This window comes from Mytilus galloprovincialis, chromosome 8, assembly GCF_965363235.1.
Source record: "Mytilus galloprovincialis chromosome 8, xbMytGall1.hap1.1, whole genome shotgun sequence".
Classification (NCBI taxonomy): domain Eukaryota; kingdom Metazoa; phylum Mollusca; class Bivalvia; order Mytilida; family Mytilidae; genus Mytilus; species Mytilus galloprovincialis.
The window spans coordinates 42294055-42321062 of record NC_134845.1 but is presented as its reverse complement, the minus strand read 5'-3'; the positions used below and the strand labels follow the sequence as shown (position 1 = coordinate 42321062).

Genomic DNA, 27008 nt, shown 5'->3' with positions numbered 1-27008 from the left:
GAGAAGATTATGTGGGCCAATTTTCATGAAAATGTAAATAGTGCAATTTTTTTAAATGTGCTAAATATACAGCAAAAAAATTATGTTTTTTTCTACATTCATGAACATTTGATAAATATGAGTTATTTTTGAATAAAAAATGTGTAAATTTTTAGGAAACTTATAAATTACAGAAATTACAACTTATTTAACAAAAAACAATTTGTGTTTATCTTTTAAAGCAAAAAAGTTCTGTCCAAGGGAAAATACGGCCACAAATCCGAATTTTGAGCAAATATACAAAATTTGGACCTCATTTTACTCAAAAAGTAGCACATGAAGGTATATTTTTATGCCCCACCTACGATAGTAGAGGGGCATTATGTTTTCTGGTCTGTGCGTCCGTTCGTCCGTTCGTTCGTCCGTTCGTCCGTTCGTCCGTCTGTCCCGCTTCAGGTTAAAGTTTTTGGTCGAGGTAGTTTTTGATGAAGTTGAAGTCCAATCAACTTGAAACTTAGTATACATGTGCCCTATGATATGATCTTTCTAATTTAAATGCCAAATTAGAGTTTTGACCCCAATTTTACGGTTCACTGAACATAGAAAATGATAGTGAAAATTTCAGGTTAAAGTTTTTGGCTTCAGGTTAAAGTTTTTGGTCAAGGTAGTTTTTGATGAAGTTGAAGTCCAATCAACTTGAAACTTAGTATACATGTGCCCTATGATATGATCTTTCTAATTTAAATGCCAAATTGGAGTTTTGACCCCAATTTTACGGTTCACTGAACATAGAAAATGATAGTGCAAATTTCAGGTTAAAGTTTTTGGCTTCAGGTTAAAGTTTTTGGTCAAGGTAGTTTTTGATGAAGTTGAAGTCCAATCAACTTGAAACTTAGTATACATGTGCCCTATGATATGATCTTTCTAATTTAAATGCCAAATTAGAGTTTTGACCCCAATTTTACAGTTCACTGAACATAGAAAATGATAGTGCAAATTTCAGGTTAAAGTTTTTGGTCAAGGTAGTTTTTGATAAAGTAGAAGTCCAATCAACTTGAAACTTAGTATACATGTTCCCTTTGATAAGATCATTCTAATTTTAATGCCAAATTAGAGAATTTATTCCAATTTCACAGTCCTTTAAACATAGAAAATGATAGTGTGAGTGGGGCATCCGTGTACTGTGGACACATTCTTGTTTATTACATATTTGATTTAATCAGGTAAAGAATAGTCTATGTAGAAATTTATAATGAAATGTAAATACAAGATCAAAACTGTATCGTATGCCCTTAAAAGGTAGTAACAGCTTCATGTGACTTGAATCAGTGAGCAGTGGCTCACAGTTTCAATTGATTCTCCTTGGTACTGTGCTGTACTGCACAGTACCATTCAAATTTTAGGTAATGCCTGAGAATACTGTTGCAGTTGTTACTGTATTTAAATTTCAATTTTGATTTTAGGTTGATTTTGAAGAAAAAGAGAAGAAGGTCCAACTAAAGATAGATGAACTTAAAGAAAATAAAACAAAGTTGGAACAGAGTGAACATATTAAAAGAAATATGATGGTAAGAACCAAAGTGCAAAATATTTAGTACCAACTTAAGTTTCTTAATTGGACAAGTCAAGAGGTTTTTATGCCCCACCTAGGCACATTATGTTTTTATGCCCCATTTATCCGCATTATGTTTTCTGGTTTGTGTGTCTGTGTTTTTATGCCCCACCACCTACGATAGTAGAGGGGCATTATGTTTTCTGGTCTGTGCGTCCGTTCGTTCGTCCGTCCGTCTGTTCGTTCGTTCGTCCGTTCGTTCGTCCGTCTGTCCCGCTTCAGGTTAAAGTTTTTGGTCAAGGTAGTTTTTGATGAAGCTGAAGTACAATCAACTTGAAACTTAGTACACATGTTCCTTATGATATGATCTTTCTAATTTAAATGCCAAATTAGAGTTTTGACCCCAATTTTACGGTTCACTGAACATAGAAAATGATAGTGCAAATTTCAGGTTAAAGTTTTTGGCTTCAGGTTAAAGTTTTTGGTCAAGGTAGTTTTTGATGAAGTTGAAGTCCAATCAACTTGAAACTTAGTATACATGTGCCCTATGATATGATCTTTCTAATTTAAATGCCAAATTAGAGTTTTGACCCCAATTTTACGGTTCACTGAACATAGAAAATGATAGTGCAAATTTCAGGTTAAAGTTTTTGTCTTCAGGTTAAAGTTTTTGGTCAAGGTAGTTTTTGATGAAGTTGAAGTCCAATCAACTTGAAACTTAGTATACATGTGCCCTATGATATGATCTTTCTAATTTAAATGCCAAATTAGAGTTTTGACCCCAATTTTACGGTTCACTGAACATAGAAAATGATAGTGCAAATTTCAGGTTAAAGTTTTTGGTCAAGGTAGTTTTTGATAAAGTAGAAGTCCAATCAACTTGAAACTTAGTATACATGTTCCCTTTGATAAGATCATTCTAATTTTAATGCCAAATTAGAGAATTTATTCCAATTTCACAGTCCTTTAAACATAGAAAATGATAGTGAGAGTGGGGCATCCGTGTACTGTGGACACATTCTTGTTTATTCATTTGTTCATTTGTCCGTTCGTCCGTCTGTCTATCTCGCTTCAGGTTAAAGTTTTTGGTCAAGGTAGTTTTTGATGAAGTTTAAGTTCAATCAACTTGAAACTTAGAACACATGTTCCTTATGGTATAATCCTAAATTCAATGCCAAATTTGCCAAGTTTTGATCCCAATTTCACGATCCACTGAACATAGAAAATGATAATGTGAGTGAGGCATCTGGGTATTATGAACACACTCTTGTTTTCATTAAGTTGAAATGAATATTAGGACAACTTTTATTTTAGCTTTAAAGTTATAACAGCAAGGTCATTTATTGATGGGAACATTTTAATTATTCAAATATAGTACTGGAAAAAATTCAGTTAGCAATATTTGTTGAGACTACCAGTTCAGCTTATCTATAGGATCCCTAAATGAGAAAATTTTTCATATAGATATTCACTGAATAAAATCAGAATCTATTGACTAAGAAGCTGTAACTTTCTTTTTTTTAAGTCTCCCAAACAAAGTTTGGAGACTTATTGTTTTTGCTCAGTTCTTATTATTTTTATTATTCTTCTTCTTCTTCCTCTTCTTCCGCCACTTTAAAAAATGAACTTGTCCGCAGCGTTTCTCCAAAACCGCTTGTCAGATTGACTTAGAATTTCATAAAATGGTAGACTAATATGTCTAGGTGAGCCATCAATCTTTCGTTTGTGCATTGGGGTCTATTAAGGGGTATTTTGGGGGGTAGAAAGGAGGAAGGGGTTTACTATAGTGTTACACTGCCTCTCGGGTGCTAGAGTCGGACACCAGAGAACACAATGAACATAAAGTAAAGGGATCTTTTTATTGTGTGTATGTATATTAGGATAAAATATTAGGGTCGACGTCTAGTTGCTTTACCGTCGACCAAAACACTCTACCGATATTGATTTTATATTTGTTTTGTTATTACTGTATATTTACTACATATTCGTGAAATAAAATACATGAAATAGAACAGTTTAGATGCTTTATTATTATTTATAAAAATGCTGGACTGGTAGTGGTACAGCTCTGTTCCTGGCCTAGTCCGGTTCCTAGTATGGTTGGTCTTATCTATAACTAACCTAAACAGAGACTTTACTCTGTCACTATCTAAATATTATTAAACTACCAATGTGTAGCGCTAAACTCGATCACATTAAAGTAAATCAACCAGATTCACTAATCCACAGTTTATAATAAGTCTCAATTCCTTAAGACATAATAAATACAATCAACAATCAACAATTCTTTAAAGGTAATCACAAAATCGTTCCTACCATAAAGCTTCCGTAATAAATATTAAATACTTGACTTTCTTAAAGTTTGTCACCTAGGAATTTCACCTAACAAAACAAGTTGCACAAAACTATATATTTCTTTGCACCAAGCAATATTTACACCAAGGATTTTCACCTAAAACATTATTTGCTCCAAGCAATATATTTACACCCAGGAATTACACCTAAACCATCAATTGCACCAATAAATATTTGCACCAAGGATTTGCTCCCATTTGGCACCTAAAGTTTGCACCAATAAATATTTGCACCAAGGATTTGCTCCTGATTTGGCACTTAAAGTTTGCACCAATAAATATTTGCACCAAGGATTTGCTCCCGATTTGGCACCTAAAGTTTGCACCAATAAATATTTGCACCAAGGATTTGCTCCCGATTTGGCACCTAAAGTTTGCACCATCACCGACAACCTTAAATTAAAACAAAGGTAACGATCAATTAGCTACATATTCCAGCATTTATTAAAGTTTGTCACTACCCATTCTTGTCAACCAACCACTCCGTCGTTTCTGTTGTTGTTTTGGTATTTATACTTTCGACGGACCAATGACAGAGCTTGTTACATATTGTTTACCAATCGGCAACCATGGATCATATTAGGGAAACTCCCGTAATGTTGATACTGTTTGTAAACAATGATTGATCTTCATCAATAAAGATGGGTTTCGACTTTAAATTTATAAGTAGATCATTAGAACAGTTTTATTTGAGTTTATAGTATAATAAGGTAACTACCGCGAAAATACGGAATCAGTACGTAAACTAAAACTTATTTACAAACTAACATACACAAATATGTCGTATCATGAAAACAACAGCCAAAATAACAAATGACAAGTCTTGCACTACTTGTAACATTAGACATCTCACTAACATCTATCGTTTATCCTCAATAATTTCGAGAAACTATACAGACATAGGTTTACTATAAAAAGGGGGGAATGTCGGCATTACAATAGAACCCTATGGGATTTTATTTTCTAAAATTTTCAAATGAATATAACTTGAAAACTGTAAGTGATAGATACATGCAGTCTTCAGAATTGATTAAAGGACAATAAAACAAATCATATGAAATATAGGGGGAGTCCCTGGGAGTTCATCCCCACCCCCTTCAATTTGAGAATATGCTTATATTTTGTAAACGGTCCAGATCCCCACCCCTAAACCATATATATTCTTGAATGGGACGATAAAACAAATCAAATGAAATTAATGGGAGGTCCCAGGGGGTCATCCCCACCCCAGTCAATTTGAGAATGTGCTATTATCTTGTAAATGGTCCAGATCCCCACCCCTAAACTACATATATTCTTGTAGGGGACAATAAAACAAATGAAATGAAATTAAAGGGAAGTCCCTAGGGGGTCATCCCCACCCCCTCTTGTTTGAAAACTTGTAAACGGTCAACATCCCCACCCCTAAACCATATATATTCTTGTAGGGGACAATAAAACAAATGAAATGAAATTAAAGGGAAGTTCCTAGGGGGTCACCCCACCCCCTCTTATTTGAAAACTTGTAAACGGTCAACATCCCCACCCCTAAACCATATATATTCTTGTAGGGGACAATAAAACAAATGAAATGAAATAAAAGGGAATTCCGTAGGGGGTCACCCCACCCCCTCTTGTTTGAAAACTTGTAAACGGTCAACATCCCCACCCCTAAACCATATATATTCTTGTAGGGGACAATAAAACAAATGAAATGAAATAAGAGGGAAGTCCCTAGGGGGTCACCCCACCCCCTCTTGTTTGAAAACTTGTAAACGGTCAACATCCCCACCCCTAAACCATATATATTCTTGTATGGGACAATAAAGCTAATCAAATGAAATTAAAGGGAAGTTCCTGGGGGTTGCCCCACCCCGTTCAATTTGAGAATGTGCTATTATCTTGTAAACGGTCCAGATCCCCACCCTTAAACCATATACATTCTTGTAGGGGACAATAAAACAAATGAAATGAAATGTAGGTAAATTCCCTGGGGTTCACCACCACCCCCTCCTGTTTGAATACTTGTAAATGGTGGAGATCCCTACTCGTAAGCAATATATATTCCTGTATGGGACAAAAAATCAAATCAAATGAACATGGGACCATATAAATGGCGAGTTATGGGAGCTTTGTTTGGGAGACTTCGTAACAGCATCCTGTTACAATTACTTCTTGTTTTTAACTGAAATTGAAATTTACAGAAATAGTTTTGAGTATTCCTAATTCGTAATTTACTGTTGGAAAGTTTAGTATAAATAAAAAGGTTGACGGAGTTAACTTGCCAAACATAAATGCTGATATTTTACAATGACATCAAATAACATTTTAAGAAGAATTTTCAAATATATTTTACTCTGTTTATTTATATCAATATAAAAATCACATTGAATAAAAAAACTTATTTTTTATGCCAGTATTTTTTTATTATTATTATTTTAGCCCTTGTAATTACTTTAAAAATACCTTGTAATGAAAATAACATTATTTTGTGCATACAAAGCATTGTATTGCAAAATAATGGTCTGGACAAGGTTAACTACAACTAATTAATAAGGTTGTCAACTTGTTCTAGCTTTTATGATAAGATGAAATACTTTTATTATAATAAAAACAGTAAGTTGATTTTACCATTTCAAGATTCAAATTGGATTTCCCAGATATCACTTCATTTCTCTTGAAGTATTTTGACAATTCCAGTAAAGGTATTGTATGTGATCATTTTTCTTTGCTTTAAATTATAATATAACTTGCTCCAACTATTAAATACAATGGGATGATTTGTTTTTAAAGTTTTGAACTGTTTTCCATTAGATGATACATGTTGTACAGATTTATCTTCACAGAGAACATACAGACTACCATCTTGTAGTGTAGTTATTGACCATGGTCTTGATGGTAATGTTAATGTTTGTATGTTGTCATCTGTAAAGCTGTACCAGTATAGGTTGTTGTAACAACTTAAAAGTAATGGATTGATGAAGAATATTTTGTCACCAGAAGCATGTATCCATCTTGGTATGCAGTCTGTTTCTATTGTCTGTACTATCTCTCCTGTCTGATGATCAACAATCTGTAGTCTACCATCACCACCTACTACTAACTTGTTGTTCATCATTGTTATGCCACAATAACTGTTAATTCTAGGTACTGATATAGATTTAAGTTTATGTTTATTGTTTATATTATACATCTCTATACAAGGACATTTAAAGGGGTAATCAACAGTTACAGCCACTGTAGAGTTGTTGACAGCTGTAACATATCTTGGTTCACCCTCGACTGGTATACTGTCTACCTGTGATCCATCTGTGTTACAGATCAGTAGACTGTACTTGTACAACAAACATAACACCAGTCTGCCATCATCCATCATTACTACATCTGGTATTAATGTTTCCAAGCTTTCACCCAGTAATGACTCCAGATCAATCTGATGATGTAGATAGAAGATATCTTGTCCAAGTTTGTAGGGATTTATCTGTCTTTCACCAAGGCCTATTAAGTAAAAAAATAAACATTTCTATAAAACGATCACATCTGGAGATTTCTTTGTTGTATCCACTTTAAAGTAAATGATTGTTACTTGAAATCAGTAGCTTGACCAAATACAAAAGATCAGAACCACAATAAAAATGATGAATAGAAAGAATTAAACTAAAAGCTTAAGTAGACCTTAATTACAATATTTTGACATTAGAAATGCAGATAGATCAACTGAAGTATACATTTCATTAATTTATGTTCTGTTACAATAATCAAAAGCTGTTTCACAAAGAACACCTTTTGTAGACTTTTAGAAAGATGTTTGTTATTCATAGATATTTTGTTTTGTTTACCTACTGGTTCCCAGATATGATCCCCGTGTTAATCTCATAGAGACACAACTTTGGATTTTTACCAGTATAATTACACATGGATAGTGGCCAAATTGAATTCTGAGGAAGGTTTAAAGTGAAGATAGTGGTAGTACAGAATTTTAGTTGTGCAACCTGAAACCTATAAGGATCTTTAGAATTTAATGTCATTTGATGTACTGATGCTGCTAAAGTAATTTGGGCTGTTCCATCATTAAACGCATTTAGAATAGGAGGCACTTTTGAATGACCCCAGCCACCCATAAAACTTTGTTGTCTAGTAAAATTAATTTATAAATGTGCCAATTTATTTGTTTGATTTTAATCGTTATTCATTCAGTTTTAATTCTTATTACTGAAAACTTACATTTATCTATTTTGATAAATCTTATAATCCATTTTTTATAGTTCTGCACTTTGATCTGAATCGCAGAATAAACTAAAATATGAGAATAGCCAAAAGTACTCTAGATTTTGGTAGCTATCAAAACTAAGAGGATTTGGACAAAATCACTTGTTGATGTATGTTTGTATTGACAATTTACAGTAAACATGCTGACCTTGTTCATTCAATTTTTTCTTGCAGTACTGGCATATTGCTTCATTTCTGTGGTAAATCAATAGTTCCTGTAAAATACAGTAAACAATGAACATCCAGAAAAGTTGTGCTTAGTTGTTTCATAATTTTATTAAATTATCATGTTTTGCTGCTCAGTACAAATTGTTGCTTAATTGGTAATAAGTTATGAAATCTTTTGGACATATTACATGTTAATCATATTTTTTTTCTCTAACTTTTCAATTCAGTGCTCCCCTGTACTCAAGAAATCTTTGAAAAGTGGTATCTAATAAATAATAATGAATCTACAGTATGTAAAAATAATTACTGCAGATGACAAATATAAAAAAAAAATGTTTTGTTCAGTAATTTCTTCAAATTCTATTTATAAAGCTAGTAATTAGAAATGGTTAAAATATACTACCAAACAACATACTAAAATAGACAGATATTTTGAATAACAATAGAATTACCTGAATTGAACTATCCATTCCCTGTACAGATGAGCTTATTCCTTGAATTGATGTGTCTATCTGTAAAAAGTATGGTTAAAACTGTTTAAACCTATGAAGTTCTGAACTAAAAAAGAGTTGTGAAAACTACAGTATATATTGGGTAAGTAACACTAACACATCTCAAATTGAGGTATATAATTGAAATTTGCTAACAAAAAATCTTTTCATCATGATATGTTGTTAAACATGATGACCAATTACAGTATTTTCCTGGGAAAATTTGCTGTTACAAAGCAACTATTTTCCATATCTCCATGTCATATAAGGTTGTTTCACCAAATATTACTTTTACCACCTACTGGAAATGAATTGGGTCTATTGATCCAAATTATTTGGATTTGTGTAACTATAAAGAAGTATGCAATATTTGTTTCTTTGTTTAATCAGATAACTACTTTAAAGGATTTTAAATAATTTCATTGTCTGTACACCAGAATGGAAAAAAGAAGTTTTGCCATTTGATAGAGATAGGTTTATTGTTTATTGGAATGAACACAATGTTTTAATGTATATCAGATTATATGTACAAGGTTTAAAGGTAATGCATTTGTGATGAAATGTTTCAATTATTGAATTTTGAACTTTTGAATGCAGAAAAAAATTGCTTACCTCATTCAGTTTCTTGTGAATATTCAAAAGATCTATATTGTATCTACTACATAATCCTTCATCAAGTGGTCTGTTCTCCATCCTGATAAGGTCGTCTTGTTTATTTGGATCTAGCTGTAGGACAAAACTAGTTAGGTCTGTCCACAGACTTTTATATTCTGTCTCAGTTATTTTACCCTCTGTGTTGTGGCTCAGATAATTATTCTTGAAGCGACGCAAGGTGCGTACAGCATTTTCTTCAGTTGATCTAAGATTACAGCAGTTCAGTAATATCAAACCTGCCAAAGTTATGTCAAGTTCTTTAAGTTGGACAGGGTTTGCTGTGAACTTGCAATGGCAGTTGTGGCCGGGTTGTCCTGGATTTTCAGTGTAAAGCAGATTCCATTGACAATAAATCAACGGGAGTTTTGAGTTGTTGAGACAGTTGGGTCTGTCCTTACAGCAACAAGCATTTCGATGTCGTAAGTGAAACAGTATGTGTATTACTGGTTGAGAGTTTAGAAAGTCTTGAAAAGACCCAAGTCCTCTACTTGTGTAGTCATTTTCTAGTCTGGTTCTAAACAATGGTTGAACAATCTCTAAAATTACTGATCCTACAATAAAGTATCGGCGACGATCCTCAATATCCATCCTACAAGTATAAAATAATAAGTATTTTTGAATTGTCTCTTTATATATATCTTTTTGGGGAAAGATAAATATACATGTATTTCTCACCAGCTTTCAACTTCCTACTTTAGTTGGCCTTTTTAACTTTTTTGGATTTTAGGGTTACTGATGAGTCTTTTGTAGACGAAACAGTCGTCTGGCATTAATACAAAATTTAATTCTTGTATCTATGATGACTTTATTTTCATTTGATATATACTTATACAATATGTAATGCATTTCCGGATGAATAAAAGGTACAACTCCAACAGTGTATTTTTGCCAGCTGATATTAAAATCGGGTATGGCGTTCCTATAAATTTGTAATGTATACCAATGTCCCATATTACTGTTCTAACTGTTGAGGTTAAATCCAACATCAAATTGTTAAGATAAAGCAGCATTTTTCATTGTTTGATAATTGTGGGGAAAAAATGGATATGTCATTGATGCCAACATAACATAAACTTTATAGTCCAACAGATGGGACATGTGTTAGATGTCTGTCAGTTGAAAACACTTAATTAAAACCAGTAAGCTGATGGAGATGGTTAACATTTTAAATGTGTTAGTTTGCTTTTATCTAATGAGAAATTACCCTGACTTTAGCAACATAAAAATCAAAAGTGAAAGTAAAACATTTTTAGAGGAATTACTTGGTTAAATATTAATTTCAGCTGTTTATGTAACAATTTCATTGTTCAAAAATTATTAAATGATATATTGTCACAAATGTGTTTCCTTTTAAATTGAATTATATCAAGTAAGTTGAAAATACAAAGTTTGTGCTACCATACATCTCTTGTTTAGAAACCATTGATTGGAAATACCCTATGCTATTTTTAGTAACAGTAACATGATATTCTGGTAAATGTAAATACCACAAAAATATCAACCTGGTATCAGGAAAAAAATTGAAGAATATTTACAAAAAGATATTAAAGATGCTGACAAAGCTGTAGAAGCTTTTACCTCAATTCTATATGAAAATGCTAAAAAATCAGCTAAATTAGTTCAAAGTTTTCCAAAAAACAAAAAAAACAAGAGGTCTAAAAAATTATGAAAAACTTGTAAATAAATTTCCTGAAAATACAGAGTACAGGAAAAGGTTTTATTCATTCCGGTCAAAATTTAGACGACTTTGTAAATATGAAGAAAAAACATATAAAAGAAAAATATGCTCAGAACTAAGTAACACATGTAAAAAGAATCCCAAGGTTTTCTGGAAGATTTTGAACAAACTTAGTAAGCAATCAGACTTAAAAGATAAATCTGCTAATGATATTCCCCAAAAAGATTTTATTAAATTTTATAAAAATCTTTATAAGTCTGATCATGATTACAATGATCACCAAAGCAATGTAGTCCACAAATTTGAATCACTAAAAGCTAATTTAAATTATTCTGTTATATCAGATGAAATAAACACAGAAATAAATGCAGATGAGATAGTAAAAGCTATTAGATTGCTCCGTAATGGTAAGAGTTCATCTGCTGATATGATCTCAAATGAAATGTTGAAAAATATTGTACCAGTAATAATTAAACCACTTCATAAATTATTTAATTTTATTTTTACTAGTGGAAAATTTCCAAATACCTGGAATGAAAGTTTTCTAGTTCTCCACAAAAAGGGAAACTAATTTGACCCTGGAAATTATAGAGGCATAACAGACTTATGAACTTCATAAATAGTAAAAACTTAATCAACAAAAATCAAATTGGTTTTAAAGAAAATAGCCGCACTGATAATTGATCATTATAAACAACAAAATAAAAAGGTATTTGCAGCTTTTATTGATCTTAAAAAAAACTTTGATACAGTTTGGCGAATAGGACTATTTTATAAACTTTTAATACATGATATTCCAAATAGAATTTTAAGAATTGTTTATTCAATGTATACTGACTCAGTATGCAGAATCAAGTTTTCAAATGGACTCAGTTCAGCATTTTTATCTGGGCGAGGAGTAAAACAAGGAGATGATGTACTGAGCCCTGTACTTTTTAATTATTATATTAATGACCTCACTAATGCTTTAGTCAATTGTAATTCTGATCCAGTTATAATTGGGGACTTTTCTTTAGATATTCTTCTTTATGCAGATGATATTGTTTTATTGTCTCAAAAGTAAAAAAGGACTACAAAACAGTCTTTATGCTTTATATGATTATTGTGATTGTTGGAAACTACAAGTTAACACTGATAAGTCCAAAGTTATTGTATTTAATTCAAATGGTAAAACATTTTTGGACTAATTTACTTACAATGATTCTTGTATTTAAACTGTTAGTCATTATTCTTATTTAGGTATTGTAATAAAATGTAATGGTAATTTCAATTTAGCCATTAATACTCTTATGGAAAAGGCAAGAAAGGCCTATTTCAAAATTAAGAAAACTGTTGGTCTGAATAATCCATGTAGACTACTTGAAAAATTGTTCAATACATTAATATCACCTATACTGATGTACTGTTCTGAAATTTGGGGTGTTAACTCATCATTAAGGGACTCGGAACCCTTTGAAAAATTACACATTAAATTTATTAAAGAAGCACTTGGTGTTCATTGCAAGGCTTCAAATGATGCTTGTCATGCTGAGCTTGGTAGAATTCCACTCAAAAATAAAATTGTTTTTTCAAGCATAAATTTTCTAGAGCATATACTTTCATCAGAAAATACACTTTTAAATCAAATTTTCTGTGCAACAAGATTTTCAAACCCCTCTATCCTAAAAACTCAGTGCATTTTACAAAAATTAGGATATTCATATCTTGTTGAAAAAAGTTGTCTAACAAAGCAGCACTTGGGACAAGTAAAACAGAGAATTTATGATCAGTGCTTGCAAAATCAAAATGCAAACATACAGGAGTCTTCTAAGCTCAGTTTCTTTCGTCAAATCTACAAAATGGGTCAAAGACCATCATATGTTGATTCACTAAACAATTTAAATGATAGAGCAGCAATATGCAAAATACGCATAAGTGCACATCCTTTAATGATTGAAAGGGGAAGACATCTTAATATTCCTAGAGAGGAAAGATACTGTCCTGTCTGTAAAAATGGGAAACTGAGGATGAACAACATTTCTTATTAAAATGTAATAAATATACCTCAAAGCGAGAAATATAATAAATGTTATATTTCAAATACAGCATAACATTACCGTTGATGAAAAAATATCTCTATTGGTCAATAATAGGCTAATAGCTCAGCATTATTACTTAGACTGTCTTCCTCTTTCATATCAGAGTGTCTAAATATAAGAAATAGTGAACTTATATGATACATCATTTTGTAACTTTTCATAAGTTAGCATGATATGTTATCATTGAACCTTTCATTCTACCATGTCAATTATAATAGTTGTATGTAATGCCACAGGTCTTAACCATTTATTGTTAATGAGTTTGTGCCAATAAAAATATCTGTATTTGTATTTTATCAAGGACGTATATTATAACCTCCTTGCTATTATTTCTTAATGATCTGAACTTAATCAGAAGGAAATATTGGATTTATATAATTTATAACAGCTTTTTGAAGTGGCTGTCAACAAATAAAAAATATATTGGGTTCTAGAAGAGGTTACATGGAATAATGATTACTATACAAATCCTGCAATTAATTTACAGATATATATAGAGGGAGGTGGGGAATAAAGAATTAAAATAGTTGGGTGTTGAAAAATAAATGTGCAAAAAATTTATTTATAAGAATATAGAAAAGTTGTACAAAAAATGAAAGAAAAAACAAACAAAGGATTTTCCATCCAGGTGCAATACCACAAAATCATAGTACTTTACATCCGGTTGCATACGAAAAAAGGTTGGCAAAAAATCCATGAATTTTGACAGTGAATGTTGGTAAATAATTCTACATTTCATTGCAGTAAAAAAAAAAATGGGTCAAAAACATATATCTTAAATGTTTCAAAGAACCCTTTTTTTTTTTATGCCCCACCTACGATAGTAGAGGCATTATGTTTTTTGGTCTGTGTGTCCATTCATTTGTTGGTCTGTTTGTTCATTCGTCTGTCCCGCTTCAGGTTAAAGTTTTTGTTCGAGGTAGTTTACTGAAACTTAGTATACATATTTCTTATGATATGATCTTTCTAATTTTAATGCCAAATTTGATTCTGACCCCAATTTCACGGTCTACTGAACATAGAAAATGATAGTGGAAGTGGGACATCTGTGTACTTGGGACACATTCTTATTATTTGATGTTTCTATAGAATATTTTGGACTTGAGGTTTCATGGTTACTAAAGCTTGTTAACAGGTACAAAGGGTTAACTTCTAATGATGGTTATTTTCTCATATGCTTTGAAATTTTATTTGAAATATTGTCTGTCTTGACAAGATAAAAACTAACTCATGCCTAAATATTTTTTGTCGAGCTTTCATCTTTTGTGGAAAAAAATATGAGACATAACGATCCTACATTCGGTTGATGGTGTTGTCTTCATTTGAATCAGTGTCCTTAGCGGCATCAAAATATTCACTCCTCTGTGGTTAAAAGTTTTTGAAATTTTGATATCTTTCTTAAACTATCCTGGATTTGTACCAAACTTGGACAGAAGCTTGTTTATAATCAAAAGCTAGTATCTAGAAGGAAATTTTGTTGATATTTTGTACCTGCTTATCAGTATTTTACTGATAAATGGACTTATTTTTTCTTCCAGTTAACATTACATACAGTCTGCGGTAAAGTTTTTAGAATTTAAGTCAATAAAAAAAAAGACTGGTGATTTTTTAATTGAAAAAAAACAATATAATGCTCCCACCTTAGTGGAGGGGGCATTAAGTCTAACCTGTTTCTGTCTGTACGTCCTTACATCTGCATGTCCCAAAATTGATTTCTATTCTCTAAGTTTTCCTCATCCAAATGTTATAAAACTTGTACACAATGTTTATTACCACATAACACAGATCAAATATGAACTAGGAAGGAAGTGTCACTTTAACCTTTCTAGAGACCCCTTTACAAATGGAAAAATAGCTGATTTTTTTTTTTTATCCATTCTCTAACTTATGTTCGCCTCAACCATTCAAATGTTATAAACTTATACACAATGTGTATTACCACAGAACTGTGGTCAAGATTGAATTTGGATAGCTTCACTTTTACTGTTCTTGAGTTATGTCCCTTTGTAATGTTATGTTCATGTAGGGGCATCACCTGTGTCCATGCATTTGTGTATTACCATCTGTTAACTTTATAAATCTGTTTATACTGTTTTATCCAACAGATTATAATGACCAAGAATTATAGATTATCGTTGATCATCTCAACGAGATTGATTTTCTTGCTTGAGCCGGGACGGCGAAAGCTAGAAAGGCAATGGAGTTGAGATGACCAATGATAATCTGTTTATCGCTATTTTATCTTTGTCGACGTTGTCAATTTATGTCAATTTCGTTAGCAACGCCACGTGTCTGCTTAGTTTCTAGCGATAATTTTTCCATCTAAAGCGAGTAGCATGATATGAAAATAACCACAAAAAAAGATCAAACGAAAAATGCACAAAATAGCGATAATGAATATTATTTGCAGGTGGTACATAAAATGTACTCTAAAAATATAGAAACTCTTCAACACAAAATGCATCATGGATTTTCATCATCATGTTAATTTGATATAACGAAAATGAATATATCTTTTGATTTTCAGAAAGACAATAATACCAAAGTGAAACAGATTAACCAAAAGTTGAGCCAAGTAGATGCCTCAGCTGGAAAACTAGAACAACTCACAAGGGAACTCAAGAGAGCAGTAAGTGTTTATTACTGTGGATTCATTATAATTCGTTGGATACCAATTTTCGTGGATTTCATGGGTACAGGTAAACCACGAGATTAAATGTTCACCGAATGACAAATTGTTTATAGGTTTGTATGCAGACCTCGGCAGACCTTGGCAAAACCTTGAAATTAGATATCCACGAGTATACAAGTTTTCTTTTGGTACTTACGAAAAAAATGTATCCACAGTAATTATGTATATGATTTATGTTTGTATGTTTGTACAAAGGTGCCACCTACTGAAACGAATGTTAAGTGTTAGTTATTTATATTATACTTATATGATATTGTTTTTCTGATTTTAATGTCAAATTAGAGTTTTACCACAATTTCACAGTCCACTGAATATAGAAAATGATAGTGTGTGCGGGGCAGCCATGTACTATGGACAAAATCTTGTTCAGTTATACATTGTACTTCAATATATTAATTAGATATTCAGTATTTTATGGATTGCATACCTTTGTCTGAAATGTTTGAATCATTTGTCAAAATTATAGAAAAGCAAATGAACTTAAGAGAATATGATATATGTTTTTTTCATAAGAAGATTACATATTGATTGTAGGAACATGACTTGAAGTCCACAGAAGGAACAGTAGTCATTCCCAAACTCTCATTATAAGATTACATATTGATTATAGGAACATGACTTGAAGTCCACAGAAGGAACAGTAGACATTCCCAAACATTCATTATAAGATTATGTATGGATTGTAGGAACATGACTTGAAGTCAACAGAAGGAACAGTAGTCATTCCCAAACTCTCATTATAAGATTACATATTGATTATAGGAACATGACTTGAAGTCCACAGAAGGAACAGTAGACATTCCCAAACATTCATTATAAGAATATGTATGGATTGTAGGAACATGACTTGAAGTCCACAGAAGGAACAGTAGTCATTCCCAAACTCTCATTATAAGATTACATATTGATTGTAGGAACATGACTTGAAGTCCACAGAAGGAACAGTAGACATTCCCAAACTTTCATTATAAGATTATGTATTGAGTGTAGGAACATGACTTGAAGTCCACAGAAGGAACAGTAGACATCCACAAACTTTCATTATAAGATTATATATTGATTGTAGGAACATGCCTTGAAGTCCACAGAAGGTACGGTAGACAATCCCAAACTTTCATTATAAGATTATAAAGTGGTTGTAGGAACATGACTTGAAGTCCACAGAAGGAACAGTAGACATTCCCAAACTTTCATTATAAGATTATGTGTTGATTGTAGGAACATGACTTGAAGTCCACAGAAGGAACAGTAGACATCCACAAACTTTCATTATAAGATTATATATTGATTGTAGGAACATGCCTTGAAGTCCACAGAAGGTACGGTAGACAATCCCAAACTTTCATTATAAGATTATATAGTGGTTGTAGGAACATGACTTGAAGTCCACAGAAGGAACAGAAGACATTCCCAAACTTTCATTATAAGATTATATAGTGGTTGTAGGAACATGACTTGAAGTCCACAGAAGGAACAGTAGACATTCCCAAACTTTCATTATAAGATTATATAGTGGTTGTAGGAACATGACTTGAAGTCCACAGAAGGAACAGTAGACATCCACAAACTTTCATTATAAGATTATATATTGATTGTAGGAACATGCCTTGAAGTCCACAGAAGGTACGGTAGACAATCCCAAACTTTCATTATAAGATTATATAGTGGTTGTAGGAACATGACTTGAAGTCCACAGAAGGAACAGTAGACATCCACAAACTTTCATTATAAGATTATGTATTGGTTGTAGGAACATGACTTGAAGTCCACAGAAGGTGCGGTAGACATTCCCAAACTTTCATTATAAGATTATGTATTGATTGTAGGAACATGACTTGAAGTCCACAGAAGGAACAGTAGACATTCCCAAACTGAAACAAGAGATTGATCAGCTAGCTAAAGATAAACTAGAACTGGATGCCAAAATCAGTCAACTTAGGTAAGTTATTGTGAATTTACATAAGAAAAGGTGAGTGAATTATAGAAGCAAGTAAAAGAAAAGAGTACAAAAATAGATGAATGGTTAACAACATTTCAGCTATAAAAAAAATCTACATTAGGACAAACATGACAAAAATTTGATAAAAAAATTAAGTGTTATACAAATGTAGGAATGATATCTAATATTGTAGTTTATTTTATTTTTAAAAAGACTGTCAATCAGGGTTTTAATGTAATAAATATTGGAATGATACAACACACACTTGTTATAATAGTTAACATAAACATTTCATGTACAATAAATATAGAACTTTCATGTATTGCATGCATTTATTATTGCAATTTTGTTAAGAATAGATAAAAATGTAAAACATTTTACTGAATTTTTATTTCAGTTCTGAGATGAATAGATTGCATTTACAGTCTAGTGCCCAGGCTCAAATTGATGTTCTGAAGAAAGACAAGGGATCAAAAGAAGAAAATATTAGGAGATTGTAATTTTAGATTTTTTATTTCTATATTTGGTTCCACATTTTAAATAATGAATAATTAAACATTGTAACATTCACTGTAGAGATTTGGTGTTTATGAAGAGCTTTTCTGGATTGACACTCTCAAAAATTTGAAAACTAAGGATGTAGAAATACCTGTGGAAATATATGACAAAAAAAGGTCCTTAAATTGATACAAACTAAACTTTCAGATACTTTAATCTGGTGTTTTTGTCTCAAGATTTGTCTCTAGGGGTGAAGAACATCAGCATGTATTGTAAATTTGTAATGCTAACTTAAAAGAAGTTAATAATAAATAAAATAGGTCATGGATAGAAGAGAATGTTATTTTTAATACTATAACAAAACTTAAAGGGAAACTTCGCAAAAAAATCAAAAATTGATATTATGTTTATTCTGTATAAAAATGCTCAAATTCATAGATATTAAAGTTTTATTCTGCTAGATAAGAGATCACCATCGATTTTAAATTTAGAGTATCAATTCTCTGCGGTCAGCCATTTTGTCACCTTCTCCGATTTGCAGTCAAGATATTTCTAAGGACCAAAACTACAGTAACCCGATGTAGTCGTAATTGCGTGTCGATATCTCGTCAATCGTACGGTTGTTTTATCCGACTAGTTAACTAGTTAACTAACTTGATACGGAATTTTTTTTTTTAAAATATTTTTAGACTGATAATATAGGAATTTAATAGTGAAGAGTCAAAATTTCAAATCATAAATAAGTCTTCCGTGAAACTTGAATTGTTTTCGGAAATCTAATTAGTTCATAATTCTTTTATGTAATAAACTTTATTCAACTAAATTAGGATCTTCGCTCCACTGATCACCCGCATGGCTAAAGGTATTACTCCCAAAGATATTGTAGGGGGTGTGAGGTGACACGTCCAGGTATTCAAGCGATTTCCTGTCGAGTTTGCAAATTCATGCATCGTTTCACTTCTTCAAGTGTATTGATAAGTGTACACGGCCGATAACTTATAACTTTCCATTTTGAACTATTAGGTGAATAATATACATCTCTATCTTGCGTGTCCGAAAGTGATATTACTAAACTCATACGCTTGTTTATGAATAACATTTCTGGTGAAAAGGAAATTATTTATAAAAATATAAATAATACCAAAAAAAAAAAAACCAGATTTGATGAAATAAAAATCTATAATTATAGTTACGTATTTTTTCCAAGGGTAAATTTGGTAAAATGTAATATATACTCGTTGTCAATGGTGAAGGCCAGAAATATTGATTTAAAAAAATGTACGCACTTGTCGACCATTCGTATATACTCCTGGATTATAAGTTACGGACCTATAGCGCAAATTAAAACATATACATGTATACATAGAACATAAGAAAGAAACATACATTTTGCGTAAATTGGGGTAAAAGTTTTGTAAAATGACAAGTCCACGTATGCCAACAGTATGTAATCATCAAATGACGATAGACTATAGTATACCAAAAGAAGAAGAAGAAGAGATTTAAATACAGGTCGATATATAACTTTATTTGGCTCATCGAAGTTATGGACATTTATATATCAATTAGATTGTTCTCGAAAAAAGGAAGAAATTCACCATCATCACAATTGTTCCGACATGCATGTAATATATACGCAACTGGAAGTACACTAATACCGAGGGATGTGAATATTTTCCAGGAAAACTATAGAGTATCAAAGTTACAAATCAATTTCGGGATTTATTTTCTCTCTTGATATTCAATGACAGCAATTTAAAGAATAAACTGCTTGTCCGTTTTAGTGGTATTCTTGCCAGTTGAAACAGACTTATAATTACATTAAAAAATAGGGAAAGATGACATTTAATTCGTTTATTTTTTTTTAATACATCGTTGGTCAAATAGCTAAAGTATTATATATAGTTACGGTGTGAGACAAAGAGTATTTTAAGAAGGACATTCCCGATTATGTATAAATTTTGTTGATGTTTTTCACACTTGAAAAGCATATCTGTTCGTAATTTGTTGATTCCATTCCAATTAGATCCTTTAATTTCCTGTCATTTTTTTAAAACAATTTTTTTCAAATATTTGAAGTATTCATGTGTGTTGTGAGATTTAAAATATTTTGATATGCAGTTTAATTCCTAAATAGGTAATTAAAGATCACTTTGGATGGACTAAATTATATAATTGCAATTGTTAATGATCTGTTTGAAATATTTAAGGCTGCCGTTCCTAATTTGAAATAGTACAATTTTTAGTTCATAAACTCGTGTTTAGAAGGCTATTTTTATTTATATATTCTTCAATTAAAATAATTCAGTATTTTATCGTTACTAAAGTAATCAAAAGTCATAATTCATTAAAAGTGATCTTATGCAAAATATAAAAATATACAACAGCTATCCAGTTATTGTGCGATCTTATTATTCCCGTTAATTAATTTTAATTAATTTTTTTTACATTCATGTGTCTGAAACTTTGTCTGACTCCCGTTTACAATTGATACGAAATGTTGTTCACACCTGAAATGCCAGTGAACCGTGACGCCTAGATTTCACTGAATGAGGATCAAAAGATTAGAATTACATAATGCTAATCTTTTAATTACCTTGAGTTTAACTACGCATTCCACATTCTTTAGGTGTCACAAAACAATACACATGTTATTGTTTCCACCGTACAAGCAAGTGAAAATGATTGCTGGAATGAAGCAAAAAGGTCAGAATACAAACATGTATTTTTAATACACTATCGGTCATGTCAGTTTCGTATGTTTGTTTAAAGTATTTTTAGAAAAAAAATCATAAAAATGTTCTATTGTATGATTTACTTTTATTATTAAAATTCCTTTTAAAAAATCCACACGATCTTATTTTAAAAGTTGCATGGCTATCACTTATATTTCGTTGGTTAATAGCTACTCCAAAAGTCGTCGATGCGCTTTAAATCGCGTTATTAGATGGTTAACGAACAAGACTTAAATGAGATATTTTCACTCCCGGCATGCATCAAAGACTTAAACTACGTCACATAAGTCAGGAAGTTTCAAAAAATAAAATTAATAATTCCCAATTTTCTTCTTTATTAGATTTCATATCAAAATAAAACTTGGTGAATATGTTTTTTATGGTATTATGAACATAATAAGATGAAAAGTGAAAAATCACGAATTATCCCTTTAAAAAAAATATGGAAGGGTGTGCATTCCTTGTTTCAATTAGTTTTAAGAGGTATTCCAGACAATAAGAGAAGATAATTTTTTTGATAGAAATGTGCTGTCTCATTGGCACTCACACCACATCTTCCTATATCTATCCATTTAGATTCATTAAAAGTAATATACATTGTGAATGTGGATGTTTACTGTATAAAGTTTGATATATAAAGGAACCTAATAATAGGAGCCCTTGTCTAACTTGACATATGAAAATGTTTCTTTGTAGGAAAGCCAAACAAGAAGATACTATTAGTTATTTACTTGGACACATGCCTACAACTAACATCAGGACACAGATAGATGATTATATTGGGTAAGTATTTGTCTTAAGGACAAGATTATTAAAATAGGTAAGTAATAGTCAAAAGTAGATTTTAAAGTACAAGGTTGTTATATTGGGTTTATCAGTTATAGTGAAATATGTCTTCAAAGGTCAATTTTACTTTACGATTCTGTAGTGTATAAAGTTTTCGACTAGTCGGTCAGTCTATCCAATCTGTCAATCTTGTTTTGTCATTACAACACAACAGAATTTCATGAAATTTTGTAGATAATATGGGCATATTACTTAGAAATTTAGTGAGAATTTGTTTGCTAATAGCAATGTCGGGGCGTGATAGTACTTACAAAGATTCTTTATTTATGCCACAGCTGTAGTGGAGGGGGCATTAAGTTTTCCCCTTGTCCCTCTGTACCTATATATGACCCATTATTGCTTTCCGTTCTCTACCATTAGTGTGTCTCAACCAAATGTTATGAAACTTGTACACAATGCTTATTACCACAAAACACAGATCAACTCAGAATTTGGATAGTGTCACTTTTACTTTTCTAGAGTTATGCCCCTTTACAAATGGAAAAATTGCTGAATTTTCATTTCAGTTCCTTAACTTTAGTTTGACTAAAATAAAATTTAGTAAACTAATATACAATACTTGTTACCACAAAACATAGATCAATTTTGAATTATGGTAGCCTCACTTTTACTGTTCTAGAGTTTTAGAACTTTTGTTTTTGTATTTGTATAACTTTTTAACTTATGCCTCAGGCAAATGTTATGAGACTTATACACAATGTTTATTACCAGAAAAACTCTGATCAATGTCTCCATAATCTAATATGCAGTGGGAGCATCATTTGTGTCCCATGGACACATTCCCCATTTTTTTTTCTTATTTCAAATTCCTGAAGGGGGCGCATATTGCATTATTGTAATAATCATTTTTTTCTAAAACACTGCAAGCCTTTTATTTTAAATGTTTATCACTTTAATAATTTTATAGTTCCAGTTTTATTTCTATAGAGAACTGCCAAAACATGTTGAGTGATTATACATCATTTATATCTTCATCCATCATAAACATCAATTAAAGATTTTGTATAGATTTCATTCATGATAAAATAAAATTAAGATTTTGTATATAACATGGTGAATTTTTATTTCATGACCAATTTTTGTACAGGAAACAAACAGAGAGTGTGAAGACTTTGAGACAGGAAGTACATCAAAGTAAAAATCAACTGTCGACCAAAGAGGCAGAGAAAAAGATGATCAGGTAATATTTTACTTACAAGACTTAGATGTCAGATAGTTTCTTTTATATGTTGAATCTGACAAAATTCATATGTAAATGTATCCCCTTTTTCATCATTTTGCAAAAAATATGTGATAAATAGCACAAAAGATTACACATAGTTTGTATTTACATAGTTTACCAAATCAAGTAACATGAACATCATTCTAAAACTTTGTTCCTATATGAGTTTTATCTAACAAAAAGAATGTATTTGATCAGGAATATTTTAGTTGTAAGGATAATTTTAGATTCATTTTAGAACACTTTTTAAGTTTTAGGTGGCCTACTGGCTGCAAATAAAAAAAAAATCAGTTTCATTAGTTAAAAAAATCAGTTTCGTTGACTGAAAATCAGAATAGTTTTATAATGCCTTAAAAAAAGTTTTTAAATTTAACTGCAACTGGATTTCCCTTTCAGTGAAACACTGAGAAAGAAGGAAGAGGACTTGAAAAGTAAGTTATTCTATTTGTTTATTACACTTAAAAATACTGGTAATATACTGATTTATCCTCTTCCATCTGTCATTCTTTATTCTATTACAAATTAGTGTTCCTGAAGTTTGATGGCAATAAGATTCATGTGAGCATGCTTTACTGTGATGCTTTTCACATTCATCCCTCATTAATTTCCTGTTTACTGAATACTTGTACATTCTTAAACATAATAGCCATGTGAGAAAGTCATTACATTTATCTGAGGAATTACAAATCAGAGCTTCCTAAAATTTGGTAGTAAGCTTCATGTGCTGATGCTTTACCATGAGTGATGTGTTTTCACATCTATTTCTCATCAACTTTCTTCTTGCTGAATTCTTAAAGCAGGGGTATTATAATTAAGTGAATAATATCTTGCTACTTGTCATGTTTGCAATATCCATACATGTCAACCTCTGACAATGGGAAATCATGTCATGACATGACATGATATGTCAAAAAGCGTGTGAAAACGTGTGACGTAGATGCGGACTTGTTAATATGAATGTGGTAATGTTCATAATTTTATACAAATTTGTGTATATAAAAAAACAATATATATTCTACTATGAACTTTTATTGTATTAAACAGTGGTCTGTTATGTTGCTTTTAAAGCACCACCACTAGGCACATATGCAAAACAACTGCCAGTTTCAAGTTTAGTTACATTTATTTGATAACAGCACACAATACAAATGTAACATAGTCAAGTTCTGATCAGAATTCAGTGTCAATTTCTTTATAATTGAAAATGCTCTCCCACAGTAGGAATTGATATTTGACTGAATAAGCTTCATCAAGATTTGATAGAATGTCATAATGTTGGTTTTTTTTGGCAATGTAAAATGTCATCTATTATCTCTGCCTTTACTCCCATTGCTATTGCCTGGTTAAAACTGAGTAGTTCATCAGAAGAAAGCTGGTACTATGAGAGCTGATTCAACAGTTCTGTGATATTTTTATCCCCATGGCCTGTAGAAATCTGTTGCTGTGTTGGCTAGATTTGAAACTGAAATTGAAAAAGAAAAATGTTTTATCAATTTGATTTCCATTAGATAAACATGTTAAATAAAATTGAGAATGAGAAGTGGTGAAAAGCGTGTACACGCCATGTGACAAAATCCTCGCGTGTAAACCGTTGAAAAAGCGTGTATTACACGCGAATATCATGTCACTTGACATGTATGGCAATATCTAAAATTTTAATTGAAATATTTTTCCCATGTCTACTATGAGGTTAAGGTACATTTATGGGACTTTATACAAAGTATTAATTATACTACTTCTTTTGACAATTCTTCTATTTACTTAAAGACTTGGAAGAGAAGATCTTCAGTGTTTGTGGAAGCCAGAACTTTGATGATGGACTTCTAACATTTAAAGATAAAATGTCACAGACCCAAGAGTAAGTTCAAATAGTCAATACATGAACGATAATGGTTAATTTTTACAAATTGTGACTTGGATGGAGAGTTGTCTCATTGACATTCATACCACATCTTCTTATATTTATATCAACAGATTAATTGTTTGCTTAATGTTCAGTGGTAAAATAGATTATTATGTAAATACGGCCAAGGTATAATAAACTGGTCATAAAATAGCTTTTTTTAAGAAATGTTATTCAAATAAAATCTGTACATAATGGCAGAATGTTTTATTTTGCTCAGCCCTTAAAATTACTTTATTTTATCTGGTTTATAGCTATAAAGACAGTTGCAGTTTGATATTTAGTTTAAGAATGAACAGAGCTAGATTAAAATCAAGTAGAAGTCTATATGTTATTGAAATTAGTTTGACTGAAAGCTATGTTATGAAATATTAGTTATGAAATATAAGTTTTAAACTTTTTAATTTTCAGTACAAGAGGATCCTTGCTGGGAGCTGAACATTTCTTTAAGAAGTATGCCACAGATTTAGAGAAGGATGATCCCTGTTGTCCTTTATGTCACAGAGAGTTTGACACAGATCAGGAAGTCAAAGAACTTGTTATTGAAGTTTGTATTATTGTGCATATTCTACTCGCTATTCTTAAGTTTATCTGGATTTATTTATTTTGATTTATTTATAATTCATAGTAAGTGACTGCTTTAACAGAAATTTGGGTTTACATTTGTAATAAACAAAACCATATGTTATTGTGAACATATTGTTTATATTATAGAATATATTGAAATACTGAATACAGAAATTACATCAATTGAAGTTTACAAAGAAAGCATATCTTATAATTAAAATCATTACTAGATTAGGTTAGAGTAGACTAAATTGAAATACAGAATATAGAAACTACATGTGGAATTCTACAATGAACTCATAAATTTATATATTCAAAATTATTAATAAATTGAATTAGAAAAAAACTCAAATGTCACATCATAAAACTCTTCTGCAGATAGAGTTGACATTTAGGATGAATATTTCAGTAAATCATATTTTCATTCCAGTTGAAAAACAAATTAAGGATGGTTCCTGCCAAACTACAGAAAGCAGAGAAAGATCTAGATGAGTTCAGAAAGAAATATGACTCCATGATGCAACTTAAACCTTTAAAGGAAAATGTAAGTCATTTAGAAATTATAGGTAGACCATATGTTCTACTGCTAAATGTGATCTTTAAAAACAACTTCAAGGGAAGGTTCGATTTCTTGTCATCAGGGATGGGCATGATTACTGACAAATGTAATCGATTAATAATCAATTACATGAAGGATTTTTGTGCAATCAATTAATGATCAGATTTTTGTATGTAATTGATTACAATCATTTGTCATCATTACAAGATACATAAACCAATATGTCAAAATATGTTTGTAATTGCAAATTCTTCTGACCAACCTACATAAGTTAGAGTTCAAAATGTGTATTTTGGTATGATTTCAAATAATGTGTGCTAACTACTTACGTCAACCACAGTGTGTTTCTTGATTTGTGTCAAGTGAGTTGTGATATTTTCTAGAAGCATCTTCACTTCTTTTTCCACCACATTTATCAAAACAAAAAGTTTATAAATTCTGTCTTTCCAGGAATTCTTTCTTCCTAGTATATTTTATAATTAGAACTAAGTGACTGATTAATTAAATGTGTATGTTTTATTTTGATTATTAAAATACAGTAGTAAAAGCATATTGGTGTAACGTAGAATTACACATTAATTTTATTATTTTTTTCTTCAGATCTCAACGTTGACCAGTAAAGAGATTCCAGAACTAAAAACCAAACTGAAGAAACTTAATGAAGATATAGGAACATTGAGGACCACCATTGAAGAGGTAACTATTCTGCATTAAATTTGTAAAAATGTTCTTGGAAGAGAATGTCCAGAAAAACAATCTATATCTGCACTCAACTCTAGACTTGTGCATTTATACCTGGCTTTTCAAGATTAATTTGAATGGGAAATTAATCTAAAGATAAAAAC

At 31.2% G+C, this 27008-nt stretch overlaps 2 protein-coding genes across 2 annotated transcripts in view; one reads left to right on the top strand and one right to left on the bottom strand.

Moving 5' to 3' along the window:
- Positions 1-27008, top strand: part of LOC143041973 (DNA repair protein RAD50.L-like) — a 78380-nt gene that overhangs the window by 35754 nt on the left and 15618 nt on the right. Inside the window, exons 16-26 of the mRNA XM_076214161.1 lie at positions 1443-1547; positions 15730-15831; positions 17721-17833; positions 18231-18329; positions 21763-21849; positions 23000-23092; positions 23531-23565; positions 24902-24992; positions 25449-25584; positions 26035-26148; positions 26764-26859. Coding sequence (XP_076070276.1) covers positions 1443-1547; positions 15730-15831; positions 17721-17833; positions 18231-18329; positions 21763-21849; positions 23000-23092; positions 23531-23565; positions 24902-24992; positions 25449-25584; positions 26035-26148; positions 26764-26859 — 1071 coding nt within the window. The remainder of the gene's footprint in view (positions 1-1442; positions 1548-15729; positions 15832-17720; positions 17834-18230; positions 18330-21762; positions 21850-22999; positions 23093-23530; positions 23566-24901; positions 24993-25448; positions 25585-26034; positions 26149-26763; positions 26860-27008) is intronic.
- LOC143041974 (uncharacterized) lies at positions 6429-10032 on the bottom strand. The gene is made up of 4 exons (XM_076214162.1): positions 9405-10032; positions 8754-8813; positions 8282-8348; positions 6429-7362 (listed from the first exon to the last, which is right to left on the bottom strand). Exons 1-4 carry the CDS (start codon positions 9483-9485, stop codon positions 6533-6535), a joined length of 1038 nt encoding a protein of 345 aa, XP_076070277.1. The 5' UTR covers positions 9486-10032; the 3' UTR covers positions 6429-6532.

Bases quoted from the DNA above. Each gene is read 5' to 3' on its own strand.
- LOC143041974 (XM_076214162.1), bottom strand. From the start codon at position 9,485: ATGGAGAACAGACCACTTGATGAAGGATTATGTAGTAGATACAATATA. The intron at 8,349-8,753 runs GTAATTCTATTG...TGTATTTTACAG, and splicing joins GAATGGATAGTTCAATTCAG to GAACTATTGATTTACCACAG. The intron at 7,363-8,281 runs GTCAGCATGTTT...TTTACTTAATAG, and splicing joins GAAAAAATTGAATGAACAAG to GCCTTGGTGAAAGACAGATA.